Source organism: Melozone crissalis, unplaced genomic scaffold (genome assembly GCF_028551555.1).
Source record: "Melozone crissalis strain CALT ecotype California unplaced genomic scaffold, PUWL_Pcris_2 ptg000008l_1, whole genome shotgun sequence".
NCBI lineage: Eukaryota > Metazoa > Chordata > Aves > Passeriformes > Passerellidae > Melozone > Melozone crissalis.
In genome coordinates, this window is record NW_026535786.1 from 11,388,082 (window position 1) to 11,400,313 (window position 12,232).

Below are 12,232 nucleotides of genomic sequence, written 5' to 3' on the forward strand. Positions count from 1 at the left end.
TGCAGAGATGATGAATGGCCAAGGGAGAGTCAGTTCTGGAAGTGCAGGTAAGCCCCAAACCTTCTTTCCTTTCTGTCCTCCTGCCACAGGGGTTGGGGGGAAGGCAGGGCTGGGATGGATCCTGGGCATGGTGCAGTGGGCAGCAGGAGATGGGGCTCAGGGCAAGAGCAAAGCAAGAGATGAGGGCAGTGGGCAGTGGGCACGCTGGCAGAATGAGCTTTTCCTAGAGCCTCAGGGCAGCCCCTGTGCTCCTGTACTCTGTGGCTCTGAGCCACTGCTAGGGACAGGCAGCAGGACCTGCTTGCAGCACCTGAGGGGCTCCCCAGTGCTTGGAAGAAGGGAGCAGCAGGGTGCTGGGGAACAGAGCCCCCTGGGTTATCCTGCTCCTAACTCTGGGCTGGGACACGCTCACTCTTGCTTTGTGTTTTCCAGCCCCAGCAGAAGAGAGAGGCTGCTCCTGGCTGAACATCTGGGTCTTCCTTATTTTTGCCCTTGCAATCAAAGCTGCCTTTGTGACCATCTGTCTTTGTGAGTTCCAGGGTGTCTTAATTTCCTCAACATTAAGGGCTCAAGTGACTGCTTTTTTTCAGGTGAAAGCCCATATCCTAGTCCCTCTTCCAGGCAGGCAAATGCCTTTCACCAAAACAGGCCTGTCTAGTCTTATTGGCTTATCCCATGACTTCTGTGTCCCTTTCCTCATCCCTTCCTTAGAAGATTTCTAATCTGGGTTTGTCATCTGGGCTAGTGTGTCTCTCAGACAACTGAGATGAGAGAAGCTCTTCTGAGAGAAGGAATGACTGGCAGTGGGAGAAGTGGCCTGCTCAATCCAGATTTCATGGCTTGTTACTAAACAGTCTGTGTTGGGGCTCCAAAGCAGAAGTTAGAGGATAGCACAGGTTGCTCATGCACGAGATGAAAAGGATGACAATAGCACTTTGCTTTGCTTCCCTCACTTCTCAGTGGCGTTACTTGATGGAAGCTCTGGCCATTACAAGATTCTCCTCCAGAATTCTACTGAGTGGTTCTGTGTCCCCAGCAGTTCTGCAGAGAAAGGTGAGTGATGCTGAGAGCCTCATAAGTAACAAAAGGACTTCACCAACATTTTGTTTGGTTTCCCCTCAACCTTCGAGGTGGGGAATATTACTGCCAGTCACAAGTGGATTGTTTGAAGGAAGGAATCTGTGGAATTGAGGTAAGACACTCTATTGTACATCTTTAGTAAGAATGCTATGAAAACATGCTCCAGGTCAGTGAAAGAGGGTGGGTCATTCCATACCTGCATTTGACCAACCTCCCTACTCTTCCCCTCACACAAGCCCTCAATTGCAAGTCTAATTGACTGATCTAGAGGGAAGTGCTTTTATACTGGCTGCTTCAATCCAGCTTCACTTCCTTTGCTGGCTCACTGCCTGTTCACACAAGCATGATGGTCAGTGTGGGGGACAGAGGAGGGAGGATGATGTTTAGCTCAGAATAGCTGGGGAGCTGAGCTGCAGTCCCACATGAAGTGATGGTAATATGGAGCACTGGAATGCTGGTAGTGCAAGTTCTCAACCTCAGGTCAGAGATCCCTTCTCATGCAGCCATTCCCTTTGTGGGAACATATCTGTAGCTTTTAATCCACCATTTGAATCTCTGGGCATAAGGCAGGTCTCTTGGATAAGCTGGCTGTGTAAGGAACTGCCTGTGGTGGCAGCAAGGCTGTTGGAGCAGGCTCTGAATCTGCATGAGCTGAGAGCTTGGACAGCTCTTCTCTGATGGAATTGTTTCTAGAAAAGCACAAACCAGCTACTTCTCATCTTGCTTCCTCAGGAAGGGTAAGGCAGAACCATGTCTCTCACCAAAGAGAGGTTGCATGGACATGGCAGGACAGAGAGAGAAAGGGAAGAGACCCCTTCAGGCAGGAGTCTTGTGACAGGCTGCTGACAGCTTTACTTGTGGAGAGCAGAAAAGAGCATTTATCTCTGTCCAGGCTTTGGGATCAAACCACATTCCTAACACCTGGGACCCTACATTGAACTCACAGCCATGAAGGACAGCACTTCTTGTTCAAAAGCAGGAATTTTTTTTCCCCATAGTGGATGGCTGGATGTGCTGCCCAAAGGGCTGGAGAAGGTTTCAAGGAAGCTGCTATTTCCTGTCCCCTGACACGATGTCATGGGATGAGAGTGCACGGAACTGCACTGGGATGGGCTCCCAGCTGGTGGTGATCACCAGCCAGGCAGAGCAGGTGAGTGCACAGGGCCCCAGAGAGAGGGACCCAGCAGGCAGAGCCACAGTGCAGGGCCCTGGAAGGGACTCAGAGCCCCTCCTTGTCCTGCAGGGGAGGGGCAAGGACCTGTCTGCACCTCTGCAGCACCAGCCCCCTCTGCAGCACCAGCCCCACATCATGGGGATTCCTGATGCCTCTCTCTGCTACGTCATGCCACTCATGGACATTGTGCTTTTTTTTCCAGGAATTTCTCTTCAACTTGACAAAAGAAAAAGCTACTAGCCTCTATGAAACAAAATACTACATAGGCTTAGCTTCTTACAAAAATGGGAAGTGGCAGTGGGTGGATCAGACTCCATATGAGAGTACAGCGACGTGAGTATCCTGGTGGAGTGAGGAGAGCCCTAATATTCATGCCCTCAGTCCAAGTGACCAATATATTGTGTAAGGCAGGTATTTGTCAGGGTGGGATTTCTGTCTTCAGCTGCTCTGCAAGTCAGAAAACTTGCATAAATTTCTATTCCAAATTATGGATCCTGATTTCTGTCACAGTGACTTTCCTTTCTCTTCCACAAGTGTTTGAGGTGACTCCACATCCACTGTCATGCTAGTGCATTTCCAATAAAGGAACTTTCTTTTACAGGTTCTGGAAGCCTGGGGAGCCCAATTTACTCTTTGCAGAAAAATGTGCTGCAATTCATGTCAAGGGAAAGACAGACCCCAACACTTACAGTAACTGGAATAATGTCCTTTGCATCACAAGTTGCTATCGAATTTGTGAACAGGCAGTCAAACTTCTCTGAGAAAGGACATAAAATCCAATCTCCAAAGTACCTCAGTTCCCAGCCTGTGCCCCTTCATCCCTCTACAAGCTGGAGATCAGTTCTGGATGAAATAGCTCAGGCTGATATCAAGGACCTACTGTGAACCTTTCTACTCTCCTCCTTCAGAAACAAGGGTCCTAATTCTCTATCACTTTCCTTGACTCCTGGTCCAGACAATATCTCAATGATGTGGAAAAGGCCATCACTGTTTCATGACAGGATACTTGTCCTTCAAATCACTGGAGCAGAATTTGAAAGAAGAGCATTCAGTGGAGTATCCTTGTCCCTCCTCTGATGGGGAAAATTTTTCATGGCTGTAGTGTTTCCTTCCCTGTCAGCACATTGTGTGTTGATTAGTTTAAAAAAAATTAATAAATGTTAATTTATTAAATGTTAATTCTGCTCTTTGCATGAGGATGTGTGACATGATTCCCACAGTCCAGCCTCCCAACACAGAGGTTTTAACTTTTCAGTGTGTTCAGCACCTGTAGATGAGAATATTGCTGAGTGTGCTGGACTGGCTGGGAGCAGGAACAATGTAATGTTCATCTGTAGAGCATGTGAGGAAGGTCCTGAGCACTTTGGAGAATCATTTGTGAAGACAGAAACAGAGCAGGCTGTGTATTATTCAGTGTCAGGCAGTTTGCCCAGGATGTAGCAGAAACAACGAAGGATGTAGGAGATTCTGCCGAGATGTGGCAGGACAAGGCGTAGCAATAAAGGGGAGAGAAAGCAATTAAATGTTACAAGAAGGAAAAAAGCCAGAGTCCCCTAAGGAGAAATTTCTAATCAGAGAGAAGGGTGGAAGACCTCTATCAGAGGCATCACTGCAAATCAGATACATAGAAGTCTTGAGCAATGTTCTGCTTCCCTAAAATTTCCCAAACTCCAGTCTGTATGTTCCTCCCTTTCATCAATGATATCTATATTCTTTGAGAAGCTGGGAGTTTCTAGTTTGGGATTAAAAATACAACCTGAAAAATCAGTTCTGGGTGATTTTTTTTCCCCATCAGAAATGTGAGCACAAATTTTTGTCATTTCTGCCTGAAGAAGTGTATTTTCCAGGTTTCTGGTTTAGCCACTGGACCAAAAGCTTGGCTGTTGCAAAGTGTTTGCCTCCTAGTTTCTAAAGTTGCTGGATACTTTCACAATGGAGAAAACTTTTTTTTTTGTCCAACATGACCACAAACCCAAACACTGCAATGGACTTCTCGATTTCCCCCAGCTCAGTTCTGCAACTTATGCAGCAACAGGGTTTTGAGGAAGAAAAAGAGGCAGATGAGACACGCAGAGCGTGACCAATGTTTTACAAGCGGTTTTAGGGGCGCTGCAGTTCTGGTTCCTGGGAGGTTGATGGGGCAGAGCAAAACCCACACCAGGAGATCAGTTTGCAAGAAAATGCACGTACCTTGCTAGAAACAGTCTCCCTGCCCCAAATTTGGAAAACAAAGTTTTTCTTAAGATGTCATGACAAAAGAGGGATCTTGGGAGAGAGATGATGCTGGGTTTACATACAGAATTGTTGAAGGGATCTTCCCGATCCCCTCGTCAATATGGATTTGGCTGATGGAGGTGCCTATCTCCAACAGATAAAAATCAGTCTTTACCCCTCAAGTCTGTCTTGATTCAGGAGGCAGCAGATGGCACAGGAAGAGGTAGAGATGACAACAGATAGTTAGGTACAGCACTTTCAGAAAGCTTCAGAAGGACATTCCTGCATACTGAACCCAGGGCTTGGGTGGGAAAGACAAAAAGTTTATCAGGATAGCATTCTTCATGATGACACCTGCAGACCTTGCTTTCACGTGGACATCTTGGCCACATCCCAGCTGCCTCTCAGAACAAGACCTGGATGCTTACCACTCCTTGGCACATTAACTTTTACTTTGGAAAGGAGCTTGGGTCTGAGGAAAGGAGCCACAGTGACATTCACTTCTGAGAATACACACACCATCGAGTGCAGGTACTCTGACTGCTGCAGCGAAATTCTCTTGTGATTCAAACCTGAGCTAGCTTCTGGTTTCCCTCCAGAAAGCTCATCAAGCCCAGTCTTTGAGATGCTGTCTTCAGCTGGAAAAACATAATTAGAGCCATGTTAGAAGTACATCCAGTGTTGATTCTTATGGTCAGACTTATTAATTACATCTGTACACTGAGCATGCTTTATGTTTAGCTCTGACAGCTAAGGATAGGATACACCTGACTTTAATAAATCATTATCCTTGCCAAGCCAAGTGATGAAATAAAGTGAAATATATGTGTTTTTCTTGGCAGACACTATCTTTTATAAGGATTTAAATTTTCCTTCAAGGGTGTCTGTTCTTTTTTTAGACAAAGCAGAGAATTACACCTCTACTCCTTCTCTTTTTCCGTTTTATCCTACCTCAGATGATTTCATGTTCCCTTACATTTATTTCTCCACTTCTTTATTTTCTTTGCACTCCTGCTGTCTCTCATTTTTCCCCTTTTATTCCTTTTTTTTTTCCTTTTAAATATTGTTTATTGTTTCCTTTTACCTTTTCTTGCTAAGACTGCAGATGAAGAGCATACATTGTTGTTTGGGAGAAATAAAATAGAGAAATGGCATTTAAAGAAGCTCTGGTACTGGACACATGTCTGTTCTGTCCTTTAAAATTTACTGTTTCTGAAATTATTTCCTAAGCAGTCTTGTGTAAAGTATTAGTGCTAATTCAGGTACTGCTGGCCTTGCCGAGTTCATGTTATCCAAGAGATCCACAACCCCCAGTTCTTCACTTGTGCAGTTCATGGTGGTTATCCTTTGTTTATCTCAAGTTGTCTAAGACAAATCCTATTATTTTAGCCTTTATGTCTCTACCTGGTCACAAGGGAATAAAACCACTTTTTTATTTTATATGGAATCAGTTTATACACCTGAGCAAGCATTTTCACATCCTGCTGCTTATTTATAAATCATTTATCTTGGCAGGCTTTTGGACAATCTGCTGGTTTCCTGGAAATGCCTCAGCTGATCATGAGGTCCAACACTCCAGCACCATCTCCTGCTCACAGGAAATCACCTGCATTCTCTTGGTGTCGCTGTGATCTACCTTCATGAGATCAGGAGGAGATGAACAGTGCCTCTGACTCTGTCACTGCAGCCTCTTGTGATGCATCAATGCCTCTACAGCAAGGTAAGAATTCTGTAACATTCACTAGAAAGAGAAAACATAGCTGTAAGACAAGGAATTGCTTCGCTCAGGATCTCAAAATGCACCAAAAAATTGGCTTGTGCTATAGTCCATGTTTTAACATAGGGGAAACTCAATGTAGCATTTAAGAACAGGACATGGATCCGGTTGTTTAGACTGGAGATCAAAACAGAACACTGTAAACACACTCCAGTGGTGTGTTCCTCCCATGACATTCAATCCTGCTAGGTGAGGCACCTGCTGTCTTAGATTCTCACGCAGACTGAGTTGCCACAATTTTACATGCATTAGATGTCTGCAAATTTACTCTAGCTAAGGATCAAGGAGGTAACTTCACTGCCTGAACACTCTTTTGCTTCTGACATGAGCTAAAGCAGCTGTTTCTCACTACATAGTAGCCAACTCTGAAAGCAGAGCATGAAGGCAACCTCTTTCAGAACAATTAAATAAACATCAGGGCCTCTCCTGTGAGGTTCATAAAGGTTTTCTTCTAAAAGATCATCCTCATTTTTCATGGCTATAGCCATGATTTCACCTGAGTTCTCCCATTTATTTCCAGCTTTATCATCTCCTAGCATGCCTCTGCTTTTAAAGTGACATTTTCCCCCATTCCAACTCTTCCTGTAATGATTATAATTAACAAACTTTGTATACCTGAAATAAGAATAAGTCTGGAACAGAGAACATTTTGGGTATAAGGAAACAGAGAAAGTAAAAAATAGAAAGGTGTTGATTGGTTTCATTGGTAATAAGAGAGCCAATGCTTCCCCTTCTGTGGTTAAAATTACTTCTGTTGGGGAAGGAAGTAGTGGGACCCACACAGAAAAAGGCAGATTTGGGAGGAAGCCAAGAACAAACTCTTCTATCACATATACAATGCAGAGACACTTCTCAGATTCATTAGAGCACCACCCCATTCAGACACCCGTTAAAACTACTGCAGAGCACTGGCTTTAGAACAGAGAGTCACATTTTCATGAGTCAAAACCTGCTTAGCAGATATATTGCTTCATGGGATCATCTGACCAGATGGGGAAAGAAACAGCCAGCTGCTGGGAAGGGCTCACCCAGACTGGATATCCCCAGGCCTTAAAGAAACGAGTCAAAGTCCTCCTGACCAGACATGAAAAGGTTCCTGCCTGCAGATTCATTTTTGAGTCATCACCATCTGGGAGCTCAGTCATATTTTGGTGTTCAGAAAATATCTTGGTGAAGGCTTCCCATCCAAAGGCCTCTTGCAACTCTGAATCACAAGTGACATAGTAAAAAATACATGCATGGGAGTTCAGAATTATTCTTCCTGCATTCTTAACAAAATCTTGTATTACATTCAGTTATTGGTCTTTTCACAGGACATTTTAAAATTTTAAATGCCTACTGAAGAACCAAAGCAGCCCTTAAACAACATGAGATTATTCAACAAACTCATCTGTCTACTATTCACACAAAACCAAAAATCAAGTACTTATGTAAGTGCTCTTCATCCTGAAGGGCAGGACTGTGCTCACAGGCTTGATCCCTACTTTGTTTTTCCCAACTGTTACAAGTGTTCAAAACAAGACTGATAAACAATATCAACCCACCTCTCCATGCTTATAAGTATGCATATTTTAAATGCCTCTTCATACTTACAATACATAAGACTCTTCCAGAGCACAAAATGCAGGCTCCCTGCCTAGAGACTCTGCATAGGTGATGTTTGTACTGTCAACTAATCTTAGTTGCTACTGAGTATTGCATCACAACACTGAAAGACCAGCTGAGTTGTAGTATTAGGGAAAAAAGAAAAAGAGAAAGAAAAATAACAATTTCCAGTGATCAGAAGTCATCTTTGCTACTGCCCAAAGACTGTGGTTCACTATTATATCTCAAACCAATGTATTCCACAGACCAATGAGCCTTGCACTGTGCTGTGGTCACAAATGACTCAAAACAAGCACATTTTCTGAGGACTGCTTCAAAAACTTTTCCCTGAAGCTCTGGTTCTCCTGCTGGAGTTTGCTACTCGGAGACAGATCGGGACTGACTCATGTTGATTTGTGGAATCCTGTGAGCTGGCACAGGTACCCAGTGCTGCAGACTGAGTCAACAGACAAGATGATCTGGGGTAGGAATCAAATGCTTGCAGGAAGTGAGGAAAGGAAAGAAGCTTCCCTGGATTAAAAGAATAAATTTGTAAATGTGTCACAAGCTTAATTTACCTGCAGATCCATGGTCTGACTTCCTCACTTGATTTCAGACGTGCCTCATCACAATGGGCCTGCCTGGCAACAACTGGAATATGTCTGACCTCGGTCACCATCACTGGACCCAACACTGACCTGAGGACTGATTTCCATGCTTGACCTCAGACCTTCCTCATCCCTGGACACTTGCCTAGCCATCTAGACCATGGATACTGTGCCAGGTGTGCCCTGCTTGCCTCACTCAGGTGTTGTGGCTGGTCCCCAGCTGTCCTGCTGGCTGTGTTACTGCAGCTGGCTCCTGGCCACCAACCCTCAGGGAGCTGCCACCTCCACTGTGTCCTCACAGTGTCTGTTGTACCACAAAGCAAACTGGGAACTGGGATTCAGTTTATTTTGTTGTTTTTTGGGGGAAACACAGATTCTTGTCAGTTTGTTTTAGTAAAGTAGCTCTTTACTATTGAATATTATGGAAATATGGAATATTATTCCACAGCTCACTTGAGCTTTGGGTAGAATTTGCTGCTGATGGCCACCTTTACTTCTTCACTGTATTTGTCATCACTTTGGTTCCAATTTTGCTGGTTTTCATGCTGTTTGTAAAAAGCCTCTATTTTTCAGAAAAGACAAGCTTACTGTACTCCTTAACATCTTCCATGAACTCCTCAGTATTGCTGACAACCACAACCAGCTTTAAAAGTCATGTTCCAGTAGCTCTCCATAGGATTTCGATATCTTTGGTTCTTTATCCTTCAAGGACAATTCAGCAGGCTGAACTGGTTCCTCACAGCTCCAAAGTAGTGCAGGAGGGATACAGAGCAATTCACATCTTTGAAGTGATGCTACACTCCCCTTGTTTTAGCAGGTCTGAGAGAAGCAGGAAGAGTTTTATATGTTGGGTTCCACCAGAGGCCAAGTAGTGATGCCAGGATCTGTGCACAGGATCTGCAGTGTCTGTGCAAATCTTTTTATCTTATGAGATTATAGGTTATCTTATAGGTTATAGGTTATATAGGTTATCTTATGAGAAAGAGCCACATAAATCAATCCAGAGGCATCTGATATGTAATCTCAACACAATTGTTGCAGAGCCACTGGCGGATTACAACTTTACTGTTGGATTCAGAGCCATATGAGGCCAGATGTAATGATTAATAAAATCCTTCTGACAGGAAGACATGCTTGGAGAAGTAAATGCAGTATGGAAACACAGCACCCACTTTTCATGGAATGGTTTGGGTTGAAAGGGACCTTCAGTGTCATCTAGTCCAACCCCCCTGCACTGAACAGGAACATCTTCATCGCATCAGATTGCTTGCTCAGAGTCCCATCCAAGCTGATCTTGAATACTGCCAGGGATGGGGCATCAACCAGCTCTGGCTGGTGTGCCAGTGTTTACACTTGGGCCAGCCTCTCCTGAATCAGTTCTACTTGGCTGACAGCCGATATACCACACGAGTCAAGCTGCTGTGAATTATTGAGTAGTGGCCTGGGCAGCTAACGAATTTTTCAATTCAAGTGGCAGAAAACACCTCTAGTGCTGCATTCAAGTAGAGCTGAAAGAACCTGCCAATCCTACCGAGAAAAGTGCAGTACTTGAACAAAGATTAATTGGAAATAATGCTGAGATTTGGCCTTTAGGAGCCTCCTCATCACCCATAACAAACTTCAGTTTCACTGGCCTTGTGAATTGTCTTTAAACAGCAGATTTCTTCAATGACAGGCAGCAAAATGTTGCTTATAACCAACTCTTTCCCCTTACTACTGCCCTCACTTCCCCACTAATGGAAGCAATCCTATCCCTGCTAACACCAGGGTCTCATTACACAGTAGGCTGCCTATGTGTAAAATCTCCTTTGTCCTGCCTAAACCAGCTACCCGTGCTTCCCTTCTGTCTGCTGCAATTAGCATAAATTCACTCCCACAGCAACAAGATCAATGTGACACGGTACACATCATTTGGTGGCCAGCCTCCCTTCACTGGGTTTTACATGTCAAATTCAGCAGCAGAATATGCTACTTTTGCATACAAGCTCTTGATTTTCACAGAAGATTGTTACTCTCTCCAGTAATCTCTTCTTGGATGTGGTGGAATTGATCTGCTGATTTGAGGATCTGCATGGCCTCGTGATAGCGTTACTGCCTTGCATACTTCCCTTACAAATATCCATCACACATACAGACAAAATGTCCTGGTTATTATACTGGCCATGAGATATCTGGACATCTGCCACCATCGTTTCTGGCCTTGGAAAAGTTGCTGGGATAGCTGCTGGCCTGGCAATTGCATCCATCATCTTGATGCAGATGGGAAGCAGCCTCCCTGGGCTGCCCATGTGGTGTACACCAGCAGCTGGTACTGTCAGGATGACGTTCTAGTGGCCAGCTCAGCCCAGGGGGCTGCTACTGACAGATGGTTCACAACCAGGCAGAGATGTCAGCTCCCCCTAATCCAGCATTCAGGTGAAAAAAGGTGTCGGATTTTGGTGCTGTCTAGATGGTCTGGGAAAAGCCCAAAGATGGCCTTGGGCCCCCGGGTTCGAAAGGACGAGAGGAAGCTTCAGATTTGTTCTCGGTCTCGGTGTTTATTAATTGCTTATCTAAAAGATTTTCTCTTGGCCTGACAGAGTTCTGCTCAGCAGTCAGCCATGGGCATACACTGAGAGCCCCTGGGGCGGTCGTCTATCTTTATACCCGGAGTTACGTATACAATATTTATCATTTTTCTCCAATACCCTCTACCCTTATTAACCAGTGTTCCCCTAGTAAGGTCCAATCCTGGAGTGCCAACATCACCACAGAAGATGGAGGCCTAGAGGAAGAAGAAGAAGGAGAAGGGCACGCCCCAATTCCTCCATCTTACCTCTCTAGACCCCCCTGTACAGGGATCTTAAACCCTGTATCTCACACTCCAATTAACTTATCCCTTCACCATTCACCCCAGTGAAATCCTCCCGTCCTCATACTGATGTCATCTCCCATGTGGGATCAAAGTCCAGCCACCAGACATTTCTGGCAACATTCCAGGACTCCCGAGCCCCCCAGGGGCAGTCTTGTTCACCCTGCACCCCAGTTCTGAGAGACTGAGATCCCACAAAAAGGAAGCCAATTTAAAAAGAACTTTTAAATGTGAAGAAGGAGGACAATCACCACAGGTAAACAAACTTCTTTGCATGGCCTCAGAAACAATAAATTAATCTGGATGTAACTGTGTTTTACTGAATCACAGGGAGACCCTGGGATGCTGGCAAGGGCTTCAGTCATGTTTGCTGACCCCAGGTCTGCTGCTGCTGCAAGCTGATATTCAGTTTTTAATATCAAGCCACTTTAGAGGTGTCTCAGACATGCTTATACTGGGAACATGGAAAGAGATTAATCCCTAATTGAAAGTCTTATCAATATACTTTCTGGGATAAGAAATGGGAAGCTTAATGCAAAGACTTTGCTAGGACATTACATAATTTTGACATTTTCTACACACATGACCACAAAAAGAAAACCCCCAGAAAATCAGGAAAATATGGGTAAGCCATAAATGTAGAAATGCCTCTTTACTCCCCTGCTACAGTTAGGTTTTGGGACCACTTACCAAGCCTGAAGAAAGGAGGCTGCACAGTCTCTTTAATTGTGATTGGTATTTGACCTAATGTGCCCTCCTTTGGCACCATGATATATATGAGGCCACATCACAGAATAGAGACTTCCATGGTGGTTTTTTTCAACTTTGAACAACTTTACCACCAAGGCCACTTCTGTTTAGGTCATTTCTATTTAGGCCTTTTTTTTGTTGGGCATGGAGACATGAAAATAGGATCACATACAAAATGTACGAGTGTACGGTGA

General features: G+C 44.5%; 1 protein-coding gene across 1 annotated transcript; it reads left to right on the forward strand.

Annotated features, from left to right (window-relative positions):
- Positions 1-10: 10 nt before the first annotated feature.
- LOC128933148 (C-type lectin domain family 4 member E-like) lies at positions 11-3,015 on the forward strand. The gene is made up of 6 exons (XM_054270050.1): positions 11-47; positions 433-528; positions 961-1,053; positions 2,079-2,230; positions 2,457-2,587; positions 2,856-3,015. Exons 1-6 carry the CDS (start codon positions 11-13, stop codon positions 3,013-3,015), a joined length of 669 nt encoding a protein of 222 aa, XP_054126025.1.
- Positions 3,016-12,232: the final 9,217 nt, after the last annotated feature.

What these genes read in the sequence shown, in the direction of transcription:
- LOC128933148 (XM_054270050.1), top strand. Translation starts at nt 11, where the DNA reads ATGAATGGCCAAGGGAGAGTCAGTTCTGGAAGTGCAG. An exon ending in CTTTGTGACCATCTGTCTTT is followed by an intron (nt 529 to 960) that starts GTGAGTTCCAGG and finishes CTCACTTCTCAG; the next exon opens with TGGCGTTACTTGATGGAAGC. An exon ending in CCATATGAGAGTACAGCGAC is followed by an intron (nt 2,588 to 2,855) that starts GTGAGTATCCTG and finishes TTTCTTTTACAG; the next exon opens with GTTCTGGAAGCCTGGGGAGC.